Raw genomic sequence first — 15,535 nt, forward strand, 5'->3', positions numbered from 1 at the left:
AGTAGGTGGCAATGCAGCAGAATGGCGAAAAGCACAGGCTTCAGATGCAGATTACAAAAGATATGTGACACAGCGGCAGTTTTGTTTAGAGGATGGGGTCCTGTGTTCAACAACTAGTCTCGGGCCAAGAATCATGGTTCCCAAATGCCTCCAACAGGAAGTCATGTAAGAGGCCCATGAATACATTAAGCAGATTCAGAAAGATGTGGGTTTCAGTAGTTATTGGGAGATGAAGAGGCTCACACAGGATAGAGTAAGATGGAGAGCTGTGTCAAACCAGTCTTTGGACTGAAGACCACAACAACAACAACATCACAACAATACTTGGCACCAACAAATATTCAGTAGATACAATACAAATATAATTTATGTTAAGTTTTTACTAATTTTATATTATCTGTCTGATACAACAGTATTTATAAGACACAGGATGTCCAAAGAGGAATGGTCAAAACTCAGAGATATGACAGAAACGATCATCGGAAGTAAAGAAGCCTTGTAAACATGGGATATAAAATGTATACCATAAGAGATATGGACACTTGTTCAGTAGAAGAGATGTATTTCACAGTAGCAAAGATAGCCAAGTGCTTATAGCTCTTAAGGTATGCATTTTAGAGCTCATGTTTAACAGACATTTTTGCTTTGAATGATCACATCTGTCATATCCCTGAATATTGACCATTCCTCTAGAGACATCCGTATAACGAAGTGTAACTACTAGTTTTGGTTTGTATGAGACTTGCAGTGAACATACACAAATCTATTCCTAATTTCTGCTATAGGAACTGCATCATTTAAACTTCATTTTTTCCTTCTCTGCAATAAGCAGCTTTATTAATTAAGTCAGCTTCGTCCTTTGTTGGAAATGAAATCCTTTATTTTAGACAAGTAAGAAATATAGGGAAATAGTAAATATAAAATAACTTCAGTCAGTAATTAGAATGAACCACACTGTTTAAACAAGTTGATAACTGTCAGAAAGGACAAGCACAGAAATGTATTTTAATGAGAGGGCTACTTGCACTTTTACCATTGAGGATGCTGTGATGCTTGAAACTTGACTTGTCTTTTGCAATTATAGTAGTTGTTACCTCATGATATAAATACGAGAAAAAAGCAGCTCTTGAAATTTAAATCTTGTTATGCCACAGTCAAGACACAGTTAAAGTTGCTAAGATTGATCAGTTGCTGCATTCAGACTGCCATTTTCAGTAAGTTCTGACTTGCTGGCAGTTATGGTGAAGGTGTTGAGCTCTATTGCTTAATATGTCGAACCATAAAGTTTCTAGTTCTGTAAGAGCACCATTGTTATGCTATCAGGTTCACCAACCATAAGCATGAAATGAGGGACTACACAAAGCAACAAGGAATTGTGTCCCGAGTCTGGGGGAAAAAAAAGAAACTTGGAGGCTGGAGGGTCAAATTACAGGAATACAACAGTGCTGTTTAATGCCCAAATTTTCTTTGTGTGGCGCAACTGATTTAGTGGAACCAACTTTCATAGCAATGTATCAGCTTCTTACCTTTATAGCACTTCCCATATTCCACATTATACTTTTACGATAAACAATTCTGAATGACTGATGGGGACCTAAGTTCCAACAAGGCATCTGGAGTAGGCTGATTAACTGTGATCCACCACAATTTGCCCACCTGTGCTAACCTCTTCATCTCACTAAAGCACTTACACCCAATGTCCTCAATTATTTGTTGGATATACTCCAATTTCTGTCTTTCCATACAGTTTTTGCCCTCTATAGTTCTCTCTAGTACCATGAAAGTTGTCCCCTAATGTTTTAACATCTCTTTTATCACTCTGTTGTTTCTTCTAATATGTGTTTTTCCCATATTCCATCTCTCACCGATTCTATGGAGAACATCTTCATTTCTTACTTATCAGTTCACTTAATAGTCAGCACACTTCTGTAACAACACACTCAAATGCTGTGATCCTCATCTCTCTCTCTCTCTCTCTCTCTCTCTCTCTCTCTCTCTCTCTCTCTCCCCCCCCCTCTCTCTCTCAGCCCATGATGCACTTCCATCAATGCTGTGATCTTGACATACATTCTCAGAAATTTCTTGCTCACATTAAGGTTAATGTGTAATACTGGTAGATTTCGCTTAACGAGGAATGCTCACTTTGCTTGTGCTAGTGTGCTTCTTATATCCACCTTGCCTTGTCTGTCGTGTATCATCTAGCTTGCAAGGTATCAGGCTTTCTTCTCTTCTATCTACTATGTGGTCTCCAATCCCACTTCTGATAACCCTCATTACTTTCCATATTCTGCACTCAGCAAATTGTTCATTCCATGCACCAGCTTCTATAATTCTTCTTCACTTTCGCCAATGCAGTAATGACATCAGTGAACCTTATCATTGATATTATCCTTTCAGCCTGAATTTTAATCTCACTGCCAAATCTTACACTTTTAATAGGTTGGTACATAAGTTTGTAGCATTTTTGTTTTGCATGTTAGTATTATGGTTGCTATGGGTTTATTTATTGATTATAATTTTATATTTGTAGTTCACTTTTTTTATTTGAGTTTATACATTCTCATTTGGATGTCGTGAGTGGAACTGTAGGTGCTAGAAAATGGAGTGCCAAGTGGAGAAATCAGAAACATTTCCTACATGTTATTCTGTCTGCATTCTATAAAGGGGTGACAGCAGTATAGGCATCAAGAGACATTTGTGCCATGTATGGGGATAATGCCACTGGACAGAGCACCACAAGAAAATGGTTCTCTTTTTTTAAGGAGGATCGTTTTGACATTAGTGACTGTCCACATTCAGGAAGAACTTTGGGGTTTTATGAAGATTGTTTAAATGCATTAATCCAGAAAGATTCATGTCAGTGTACTTGACAACTGGCAAATGTGATGAACTGTGATCATGACATCACGTGCGACATTTGCATGCAACCACCAACATGAGACATTTGGATGCAATGGGAAAGCTTCAAAAATCGGCTTGGGGATTAACAACTTCACTGGATGGTGCAGTGGCTAACGCATCTGCCTAGTAAGCCGAAGATCCCGGGTTCAAATACTAGCCTGGCACACATTTTTACTCATCACCACTGATTCCATTTAATTGTTCTGATGCAACTGACATCAGCAATCCCTTCCCTTTCCTTTCCTTTTTCTCTCCTCCACTTTCGGTTTACATATAAGATTACGACAGTATGACTTGATGCCGCAGAATGGTTTATTCATCTATTAATGTGCAAGCAATATATTTAATGCATGGACGTTGATTTGCACTGTCTTTCACGCATGTAAGTAATTTTTCTGTATTTTCATTTATCATTGAAGTTTCATTTTTTATTGTTTCTTTTTCATTAGACATTTATTAAGCCTTGGAATACATGATGTAGCCAGTATACTTACGTGTCCTCCCATTGATATTCCAGTTAAACCGAGGGGTCCAAACCCAGACTTCTCACACCAGTGAAGAACTGCCAGAGATTCTAGTATCAGGCAACCACCCATAACAAATATGTCGGAAACATTATGGAGACTGGAACGACTGAAACAGGAAATATGAACATTTAGGTCATGGTGATGAAATAATTTCTAATGTGGGCTAAAATACTAGATAACTTACACTTGATCCTTAGGCTTTCGCAGGCCATAAAATGGATTCTCCAGCAATACAGCACCAATACCAGATTCCTTTATAAGTGGTTTAGCCATTATTTGTCTTCTCCTCCAGTATCCCTGAGGAATGGTGATTTTAATTTATAATTACCAGTATTCACTATATTGTTTAAAATGGCATCTGTGCTGCAACTTACATGGTCACCTGTACCAGCCAAATGGATGCATACTGGTCTGTATTGCTTTGATTGCCATTCAGCTGGGAGAACAGCCTGAAAATAGGCAGTTTCTGCTTCTTTAGGCAAAATGTTGGGCAGGTGCTTCACAAATGGTGACAAAAAATTTCCTTCAAGGATTCTATAGTCTCCCACAGTTTCATCCTGAAATAATTATTAGGAAACAATTGCATCAGAATTGTGTTTTACCAGTACTAAAATCAGTATTTTATTTGATTATCAAGAATTGTCGGTTGTGCTGTGTGTTATAAGGAGACATCATACCAACAGCTTATACTCCTTCTTTTAATATACTACTGAATTGCCAGAAACTTGCATTACAGCAACGAACAGCTTGCGATGTACATGTATGGATCAGATCCAAGTACATACACTCCTGGAAATTGAAATAAGAACACCGTGAATTCATTGTCACAGGAAGGGGAAACTTTATTGACACATTCCTGGGGTCAGATACATCACATGATCACACTGACAGAACCACAGGCACATAGACACAGGCAACAGAGCATGCACAATGTCGGCACTAGTACAGTGTATATCCACCTTTCGCAGGAATGCAGGCTGCTATTCTCCCATGGAGACGATCGTAGAGATGCTGGATGTAGTCCTGGGGAACGGCTTGCCATGCCATTTCCACCTGGCGCCTCAGTTGGACCAGCGTTCGTGCTGGACGTGCAGACCGCGTGAGACGACGCTTCATCCAGTCCCAAACATGCTCAATGGGGGACAGATCCGGAGATCTTGCTGGCCAGGGTAGTTGACTTACACCTTCTAGAGTACGTTGGGTGGCACGGGATACATGCGGACGTGCATTGTCCTGTTGGAACAGCAAGTTCCCTTGCCGGTCTAGGAATGGTAGAACGATGGGTTCGATGACGGTTTGGATGTACCGTGCACTATTCAGTGTCCCCTCGACGATCACCAGTGGTGTACGGCCAGTGTAGGAGATCGCTCCCCACACCATGATGCCGGCTGTTGGCCCTGTGTGCCTCGGTCGTATGCAGTCCTGATTGTGGCGCTCACCTGCACGGCGCCAAACACGCATACGACCATCATTGGCACCAAGGCAGAAGCGACTCTCATCGCTGAAGACGACACGTCTCCATTCGTCCCTCCATTCACGCCTGTCGCGACACCACTGGAGGCGGGCTGCACGATGTTGGGGCGTGAGCGGAAGACGGCGTAACGGTGTGCGGGACCGTAGCCCAGCTTCATGGAGACGGTTGCGAATGGTCCTCGCCGATACCCCAGGAGCAACAGTGTCCCTAATTTGCTGGGAAGTGGCGGTGCGGTCCCCTACGGCACTGCGTAGGATCCTACGGTCTTGGCGTGCATCCGTGCGTCGCTGCGGTCCGGTCCCAGGTCGACGGGCACGTGCACCTTCCGCCGACCACTGGCGACAACATCGATGTACTGTGGAGACCTTACGCCCCACGTGTTGAGCAATTCGGCGGTACGTCCACCCGGCCTCCCGCATGCCCACTATACGCCCTCGCTCAAAGTCCGTCAACTGCACATACGGTTCACGTTCACGCTGTCGCGGCATGCTACCAGTGTTAAAGACTGCGGTGGAGCTCCGTATGCCACGGCAAACTGGCTGACACTGACGGCGGCGGTGCACAAATGCTGCGCAGCTAGCGCCATTCGACGGCCAACACCGCGGTTCCTGGTGTGTCCACTGTGCCGTGCGTGTGATCATTGCTTGTACAGCCCTCTCGCAGTGTCCGGAGTAAGTATGGTGGGTCTGACACACCGGTGTCAATGTGTTCTTTTTTCCATTTCCAGGAGTGTATTTGCATTGTCAGTTTAACACAATAATGATCACATACACTATGTCATTACCAGTGTATATAATTATTAAATACAACAGCATCACACAAAATTACACATCTACTGTACAGTCAACCTATACGATTTTATTTCTATTCAACCACACGTAAGAACATATCTTGAGTTTGCTATCCATCCATGCACATTTTAATTCTGTTAAGTTGTATGTCTATTTCCAATTCTTTCAACTTGGTATCTATTCACTGTCTGAATAGAAATGATTTTCCATAAGCAATAGTTTTATTGTTAGCCTAAATTTCTCTTTCAAAAAATTTGAAATGCAAAATGGTAAACAGTTATAGTTTTTATTGCCATATAAGCAGCACTTCTGTCAAGTTATGCTGTGTTGTGTTGTGGAACTATTAACTGGCAGCATGGATATGTACAGCTTCATTTTTACTGAACTTGTTTTCATGTGCCCATGTGAACAATAGTATTTTATACATGTACAGGCTGTAGAACGTTAAAATTTTAGGTTTTTTCAATAGTGGCCTGCAGCTATCTGGTCTTCTTAGATTAGCCACTATTTTGATGGTAACTTCCTGCAGATTGAAACATCTTTTTTGTATTGACTCAGCTGACCCATATTTCCATTCCATAGCTCATAATAGCATTAGAATATGATAAATACACCATTTCCATAAGATCATCTGTTACCAGAGGTTTAATGTTTTAGAGATCAAATATAGCTGAACTTAGTTTGCTTGTTAACATGCCAATGTAGTCTTTCCACAGTAAACAAAATGGAAGCTATTAGCTAAATACTGCAACTATAAGATCTGGCACGAATCAAAGTTTATTCTTACAGCCTCAGTTTCAAGACATAAATGACTGACAACTAGTTTCAGTCATATATAATGACCATCTTCAAGTCTGAGTGTTCACTACTAGTCATCAACCAAAATAATTTAGGCAAAAGTTTTCAGCCTGAAGTTAACGTACAATAAAGGATTGCTGAATATGTTACATAGCAATATAAACATTTATCAAGCGTCTGATGCTGGTACGTTAGAATTTCTTTACTGTGTAACTCCTTGCTTATAACTTTCACCCTGAAGATATTGACCAATTGCAAACTCTGAATACTCAGATCTGAAGATGATCGATCATTATCTACGATCAAAGCTAGTCATCAGAATTTGTGTCATGGAACTGAGTCTATAAAAACAAACTTTTCTTAAAAATATGTACAGTTGAAATACTTCTCACAATCAAATGTCGCGCATTATCAACAGTTTATTTGTGACAGAATGTTTGTGTTACCAAAAAGCTGTGCAAGTTGCAGAAAAAAAGGGTGAGGTGGAGGCAAGGAGTCAGAATCAGTTGCTAGCTCAAGAATACACATTCATATTGGGATGATAAAATACCAAGCGTGCTTAAGAACATCTGTGTGCCAAGCGTAATTTTTGTACTCAGTTACCACTACAAACACACATTGAGATGTGGTCAGTTTTCAGACAGGTTAAAACAGTCATTAGCAATATTATCTTCATGAAAAGGGAATGAGAGATAAACAGTCCATTATAGACTGACTTTTTGTTATTAGCACTTCCTGAGATTTTTGAGACCACCAGTGCACACTATTTTCATTCAAATTCACAGTTTGATTTCAGGAAAGTATTCAACAAAAATATCATTCACTCATTTTGTGTGACATAACTGCAGCACCAAATGAAATGCTGACAACAGTAAGTATCTAATTTAGTTTTATCAAACAATGGAAACTCCAGGTAGGAATATCAACAATGTGGGAAAGATAGATTGATACTTACTATACAGAAGACACGTCAAGCTGTAGACAGGCACGAGTAAAAGACACTCACATGTAACTTTCAGCCACAGCCTTCACCAGTAAAAACATTCACGTACACGCAAAAGCAAGCACACCTCATTCACACACGAGTGCCAACTTCAGCATCTCGGGCCAGAATGCAACACCACATAGGATGTAACAGTGATCTGGAGGGGGTGGGGAAGGGGGAGGGGGAGGGGAAATGGGACGAGAAGGGGAGGGTAGGGTAAGGGGAAATGGGATGGGAAGGGGAAGGGGAAGGGGAAGGGGAAGGGGAGGGATAGTAGGGGTGTACAGGTGGGGAGAGAGACGAATGCTGTCTGGTGGAGCATGCAGGTATTAGACTCCAACAGGTGCAGCGTCAAGAGGTTGTGGGGCAGGGAGTTGGGGAAAAAAAGGAACAAAAAATGAGAGGAGTGGGGAAAGATGGGCAGATGAGTTGGCAGACGGCTGCAAATAAACAGGGTGGGAGACGAGAATGGGAGAAGATGATAGGACATAGGAGATGGAAACTGTTGGGTGGAGGGTGTGGGGACAGTATGTTACTATAGGTTGAGGCCAGGGTAATTAAGGGAGCAGAGAAAGTGTTGTAAGGATAACTCACATCTGTGCAGTTCAGAAAAGCGGAGAGTGGAGAGAAGGATCCAGATGACCCGGGTTGTGAAGCAGCCATTGAAATCAAGTGTGTTATGTTCAGCTGCATGTTGTGCCACAGGGTGGTCAGTTTGCTCGAGGCCACAGTTTGGCCGTGGCCAATCATCCTGGTGGACAACTGGTTGGTAGTCATACCAATATAAAAAGCTGTGCAATGGCTGCAGCAGAGCTGGAAAATGGTTGGTTGGTTTGTGGGGGTTAAAGGGCCCAGACTGCGACGGTCATCAGTCCCTTTTTCCAAAAAACGAAAATCACCCACAGAGAATGAAAAACGAACAACAGAAAAGACGGCAGACGACAAAGGACAAGAGAGACTCAGACAGAGATCAGACAAAACAAATTAAAATCACACAGAGTGTGACAGTGGTTGGCCGACCATAGAGAAAACAAAAGGAAAAGCCAACCACTGAGAAACATATCAAAAACTCAGTATAAAATCGTAGGCCATGTCATAGCTGCTTTCACAGGTGGCCCAGCCCCTTATGGGGCAGGATGTACCTGTGACAGGACTGAAAAGGGAGTGCTGGGTGGGTGGATTGGGCAGGTTTTGCACAAGTCTACCACAAGGATATGATCCTTTGTGGCAGGAAGTTGGGATTTATCCTTAAAACGCATTCTCCATTCCCGTAATTATCCTGGACGCAACCTGTGGTAACATACTGTCCCCACACCCTCCACCCAACAGTTTCCACCCTCTATGTCCTATCATCTCCTCCCCATTATCGTCTCACACTCTGTTTATTTGCAACTCTCTCCCAATGCATCCACCCATCTTTCCCTGCTCTTATAACTTTTCACTCCTTTTTACCCCACCTCCCTGCCGCACAATCTCCTGGGATTGCACCTGTTGTAGTCCAGTCCCTGCACACTCCACCAGACAGCTTTCATCTCTCTCCCCAGCCATACACTACTATCCTTTGCCCTTCCCCTTCTCCTACCCCTTCCCCACCCCCTCCAGATTGCTGCTTGCATCCCACGTGATGTTGCATTCAGGCCCGAGATGCTGGAGTTGGCAGTCACGTGTGCATGAGGTATGCTTGCTTGGGTGTGTATGTGAATGTTGTATGGGTATCTCTTCTTACTGACAAAGGCTGTAGCCAAAAGCTACATGTGAGTGTCTTTTAATCGTGTCTGTCTGCAACTTGACGTGTCTTCGTTATGGTAAGTAGCAATCTATCTTTTCCACATTGTTCGTTTCATTTTATGAAATAATTTGATTGTTTAAGTTTGTGGAAGTATACCCTACCAGGTGACAGGGAATGTCCCAGAAACAGAGTTAAAGTGGTTAACTGCACACATATTTTATTCATGAAACTTGACACAATAGCTAATCCACTAGATATCATTGCTCACAATGTTAACAAGTCAAAGACACCACAGTGTAGATGTTCCTCTCCTTGCTCACCAGTTATGCATGTCCTAATCGATATTAGTCGATATCCACACAGGAGCCCCCCCCCCCCCCCCCCCCCGACCCCTGTAGTGCAGAGCATGAAGGGAAGATTTGGCTGGACTAGTGTAAGTGTATGGCCAGCTATGCTGTGGCTGGCTGCACTGCAGGGCACAGAGTTACCATTTCTCAAAGTTGTGATGCATGTGGCACTGTTGCTGTATGCCTGGTACAGGAGCAGCTGGTATGGTAGACGGCCAGCACTTTTAAACTGGGACTCTGGTGGGGTTGGGGGAAGGGATTGTTGGGAGGGAGGGAAGGAAGTGATGGTGGTGTGATGTTGTCACCTCTCCAACAGTATCTGGCCCAGCCTATGGCAAGGATGTAGGCGGTGATCATGGTAGGACTCTGGGGCAGGTGATGTGAGGACGCCATTTGTTGAAAGGTGGGATGATATGGAGGCATAGCTGATATTGATGGGTAGGATGTACACATGGTCAAGGCATCATATATGTGTAACATCATCTGTCAGAGCATCTTTATTGAGTGCTGTGAGGTACAAACCATTATTGACCAATTTGATGGTGATTTCATAAGGATTGAAATCACTGAGCTCAAGCTTAACGATAATGGGGAGGGCTGTGTGGGGGCTGGCTGTCCACATGCCGGGTAATGGGCGTTCATCAACTTTGTTGTTTGTCGTGCCTCGAGGTGGTTATGTCCTGGAGACCCAAGCCTGTTTCAGGCAGTTAATCGAAACAGTTGATGGTCTGTCATTAATCAGAATATCAAATGTATGTGTGTCTCTCTTAAGAACTTTGAAGGATCCTGTGTATGGCGGCTGTTGTGCTGGTCGGACCTCATCATCCCATAACATGACATATTCAAAATTGAAGAGTGCTTTATAAATGAAAACCTACAACGCTGAGTGTGGAGCAGGAGGTGACACATGAGTATGTCTAATCTGAAACTTTCTGGGAGATTAAAACTGTGTGCCATACCGAGACTCAAATTTGGGACCTTTGCCTCTTGCAGGCAAGTGCTCTACTGATTGAGCTACTCAAGCAACGACACACAGCCCATTCTCAGAGCTTTTCTTCCACCAGTACCTCAACTCCTACTTCCAAACTTCACAGACCCACTCCTGTGAAACTTGCAAGGCTAGTACTCCTGTAACAAAGGATATTGTGGAGACATGGCTTACCCACAGGCTAGGGAATGTTTCCAGAATGAAATTTTCACTATCCAAGCATGACTCACGACACACCCTCACAGCTTTACTTCCACCAACCCTCATCTCCCGCCTTCCAGACTTCACAGTAGCTCTCCTATGAAACCTGCAAGACTAATACTCTAGCAAGAATAGATATTGCACAGAGATGGCTTAGACCCAGAGTGGGGGACATTTACAGCACGAAATTTTCACTCTGCCGCAGAATGTGCACACAGTTTTAATCTGCCAGGAAGTTTCGTATCAGTACACACTCTGCCACAGAGTGAAAATTTCATTCTGGAAACGTCCTGCAGTCTGTGGCTAAGCCAAGTCTCTGCAATATCCTTTCTTCCAATAGTATTAGGCTTGACAGTTTCACAGGAGAGCTTCTGTGAAGTTTGGAAGGCAGGGGACTAGGTACTGGTGGAAGTAAATCTGTGACAAGTCATGAGTTGTGCTTGGGTAGGTCAGTCTGTAGAGCACTTGTCTGTGAAAGGCAAAGGTCCAAAGTTTGAATCTCAGCCAAGCACACAGTTTTAATTTTCCATAAAGTTTCATGTCAGTGCATACTCTGTTGCAGAGTGAAAATTGCATTCAGGACGTTTAATGTGGTCTTTCATTTGTTGAACTAGTGTTGGAAGGTCCATATGCTCAGGGTATAACAAAACTGCCAGAATGCACCAGTGATTTCCCATACTGCATTTCGGCCTGAGACATTTGTAGGTCCTCTTTGAAGACAGTTCAGACACCAAGTAGTAACTTAATTAAAGCTTTGGTCCACACTCTGCCATGTCACATAAGGATGGCTTCGAGAGACCTGTGCCATACCATCTTTCAACTAACCCATTACTCTTTGGCTGATAGGTTGTAGTGCAGTTGCATTTCATTCCACTGAGGTTACACAGCGTGCTGAACAGTGTTGACTTGAACTGGTGCCCTTGGTTTGTAGTTATCGTGTTTGGTGTGCTGAAATGTGCTGCCGATGTTTCTGTAAAGGAGTGGATGGTAGACTCTGCCATGATGTCTTTAAGGGGGACCATTTACACCCACCGGGGCTCTCTGTCTACCACTGACGGTAGATACTTGAATCCCTCTGAGTTCAAGAGAGGGCCAACAAAAATCAATGTGTACATGGCAATTGAAATTTTAAAATGACTAACTGTGGTTGAGCATGTCTTCCAACTTTATTGTATTGGCACAGTACACATTCCTGTGTCCAGGTGTGGCAGTCCTACTTGATGTTGGGCCACACGAAGCATTCTGTAATGGGCCAGACTGCGCACCTGACGCCCGGGTGAGGCTTGCTGTGGAGATGGTTTAAAATTGCATGACACATGGTTTGTGGCATCAACAGACAGATCCTATTAAGAGAGGTTAGTGTTTGTCCCTGGAACAGTGCACTGTGCAATTTGTAAGCCAGTAGCATCATTGCACACCAATTCTGCGATGCTCTCATCATTGCACTGGTCGGTGGCTAGTTCCTCATAATCAAGTTGGAGGGAAATGACATTGATTCATGATACATGGTTGGCAATGACACTGTCAGCCCCATGTAGCTGGTAGATATCCACAATGTACTGTGGGATAAGGTCCATTTGTCAGTACCGTGGAGGGCTGACATCCTACGACGGATGCTGTGAAGCATCAACAAGTGGTTCATGGTCTGTAAAAATCATAACATGTTGCCCTCAAAATCTTCACGAAAGTATCTCAATGCCTCAAAAATTGTGAGAATTTCTCAGTCAAAGGCTGACCATTTGGACCGAGGGGATGCAAGTTTCCGTGAGAAGAAATGAAGGGAGTGTACCCCTCTGGCAATTAGCTGTTGCAGTGCAGCACCAATTGTGGTGTCGCTTGCATCAGTGGTGAGTGAGAGTTGTGCATCTGGAATGAGGTGGGCCAATGAGATTGTGTGTGCAAGGAAATCCTTAGGAAGTTTGAATGTGTCTTTCTTCTCCCTTCCTTGTTAGGTCCTGCCAGCACATCGGTGAGGGGTGCTTGTAAGGCCACTGCTTGTGGCAGATGATGCCAGTTAAAGTTCCAAATTCCTAAGAATAAATGGAGCTCATGATAATTCTGGGGGAGGGGAAGCTGAGTGTCGGCTTGGTCCACGATCGGCCTGATCCATGCGGCGCTATGTGCCCGAAAAAGATAACTTCTATCTTCTGTAACATCCTAATATTAAGAAATTACTACATAAGGCCAATTTTAATGTCTAGATGGATTCATATCTCAATGGAATGATTTCTTGAAAGTTTTACATTCAGGATCTTATGAAGAAACTGCATGCTACTGGCTTCACCATCAGAATACTCTATGTTGTTCTCTACAATGAAACACAGAAGCTCGGTACTTTGCCTGTTGCACAAAGTTACGTCTAAAATTTATGTTGTAGCTATGCGATAACCACATGAGTTCACATGCTTCCAACTACTGAGACCCATTAACAGAACAAAGATGTTAGTGTCACGTACACCAGAAATATGAGTTTAAATATTACTTGAGAAATACGATGCTCACTCCATTAAAAGAGTGTTTTGTTGTAGGATTCTGAAATTTACCACTAAGTGGGTAGACAATGGAATCATATTTGAGAGGATGTCATTCCAGTCCACATCTGGTCATCCTAATGCAGTTTTTGTAAATCACTTAAGATGAATACTGGCATGGTTTCTTTGAAAGTGCGCACTTCATTTACTTCTCAGCCTTCCACAATTTGAACTTGTACTCTGCCTCTTATCAATTCATTGTCAGCAGGATGTCAACCTCTAAACTTCCTTCCACCTACAAACACACAATTTGTAAGTCAAACCTATAAAGTGAATGATGAACACAATGTGAAAGTGTCAACAGTATGAAGTTGTCTTCTCTTGTCGGCCCAGCAATTCTCACCATGTAATCCTCATGAGCAAACTGATATAGTTCTTTTTTCTAAACTTGAGTACCATTTATTAACACCAATTTCCAATTCTGACTACACCCCTGGTGGTGTGTAGAAAACTGCCAATGAAGACTTTTGTTTCTTTAGATGTGTTCCATTTAAAGGGGTGCCTACAAGCTGCAAGGAATGCTCGGGCAAATCCTGGTAGAGACTGAAGATCTGCAATGCCTCAATAAGGCATTACTGAAAGCGATGCCGCAAAGCAGGACTTGCCTGCAGTTAGCTTCGCTTCTCCATTTCCAGGGTTCCCACAGGCAGTCTGTCCAGGCTTGTAATTTATGATGTAATTGTTTTGGTGGTTTCCCCTTCTTGTGTACACCAGGCAAAAAAGTCCACACTTTCGTATAAAATTTAACAAATGTAGGGAAACTGTCCGCACGGAGTGAAAAGTGTTAGTAGGAGATGCCAATTCTATTTTCAACAAGGGCCTTACTGGCCAAAAGCTTTATTTGTGACAGTCTTTTTGTTGTGCCTATATGTGACTCAGCATCTTCACTATATGGTGAGTAGCAACTTTCCTTTTCATAATATTGTTACATTCCATCCTGAATTTTCCATTGTTTGATTTACACCATACTCACATATATGTAATAAAAGTTCATTGTTATCTGAAAAGAGTGGCAGTTAATCAAATCAAATAACAGAAGAGTAATAAATCAACACTAATATGAAGCTGACTATTACAAATGTTTAAAAGTGAAGATGCAGAAACAGGAGAAACTAGAAGATATATTACGCAGAGGAAGTGGGGTGGGTTGGGGTGGAGATACACTTATTGAAAAGCAAATGTTCATCACTTTCAGCCTGCTCAGATTTGGGCTACTTTCATTTTGTGCTACCTCACTTCCATTTAGATGTGTGTTTCTAGATGTCAATGCAGCATAATTACTGGAGATTCCCTTTCTCTATTTTGTCTGTTTCTGTATTTGGATAAGTTTATGAATTATTACATGCTTCTTGAACTGTTCTATGCACACTATGAAACTGGCTTACCACACAGAATAGTACATTTGCTATCCTTTAGCCCATTACTGTACTGATAAGAACTTATGTTCACTTTCACGTTATAAAATACTGGTTAAGCACGCAGTACACAGAAGAAGCAGCTATCCAGGCAATAGGAGTATGTGTGACGTTCACATGCGGAGGGCTTTATATAAGATAAACCTCGTGTAACAAAGTCATTCATTACAGTGGGAAATTTATGCCTTTGCAGATGAGAAAAAGAAACTGTAAACCTGATTTTAGTTGACTGGAGGAAAATTCTGAGTGAAAGTCTGCAATTACACTCATTTGTTAACATTAGGAATGGCCTCATAGTTCTTGGAATGGATATCTGATCAAAGAAAGAAATAAGAAATAGCAAAATCTTTAATTCTTAATGGAATAAACACTGGAAAAATAACAGAATGGCAATAGTGCTGCTGTATTTATTGCTGACAAAAAAAAAGAAAAAAAAAAGTATTGAGCAGTGAGATAAATACCAGTTCAGAATGAAGGATAATTTGGTGAAGACAGGCATAAAAGGTAACTGATTGTGTCTACCAACCATCTTCAGAGAATACCAAAGTGGCTGAACACTTCCAAGAGTCTGCAAAATTCAAATTTCTCAACTACACTGCAGCAACAGGAATCAGTTTCAATGTACCACCAAGATACGTGTGGGATATTGTATAAAACATGTTCCTTACGTATCACCTTGAGTGGTATGTTGAGGAAAAAACTTGCAATGATGACATCCTACATCTCCTCATAACAAACATGTTCGAAGTTTTCAGTTAAGTGAACAAATGGAAATAAGTCGTGACCAGAAGGCTGCTAAACCATCAACAATTACTAATTTTGAAAGAATTGTTAAGGAAGGAGGAAAA

The 15,535-nt window shown here is 42.2% G+C and overlaps 1 protein-coding gene across 6 annotated transcripts in view; it reads right to left on the reverse strand.

Annotated features, from left to right (window-relative positions):
• LOC124622566 (protein ABHD18) overlaps positions 1–15,535 on the reverse strand; it is a 170,572-nt gene that overhangs the window by 129,784 nt on the left and 25,253 nt on the right. For all 6 annotated transcript variants that reach the window (XR_006980652.1, XR_006980654.1, XR_006980653.1 and 3 more), the window contains exons 3-5: positions 3,803–3,985; positions 3,613–3,725; positions 3,396–3,534 (exon numbers count right to left, since the gene is read on the reverse strand). Coding sequence is in view for 3 of the 6 variants with exons in the window: in XM_047148310.1 (XP_047004266.1) it covers positions 3,396–3,534; positions 3,613–3,725; positions 3,803–3,985 (435 nt within the window). In the remaining 3 variants the exon portion in view is untranslated. The remainder of the gene's footprint in view (positions 1–3,395; positions 3,535–3,612; positions 3,726–3,802; positions 3,986–15,535) is intronic.

This window comes from Schistocerca americana, chromosome 7 (assembly GCF_021461395.2).
Source record: "Schistocerca americana isolate TAMUIC-IGC-003095 chromosome 7, iqSchAmer2.1, whole genome shotgun sequence".
In the NCBI taxonomy this organism is placed as follows: domain Eukaryota; kingdom Metazoa; phylum Arthropoda; class Insecta; order Orthoptera; family Acrididae; genus Schistocerca; species Schistocerca americana.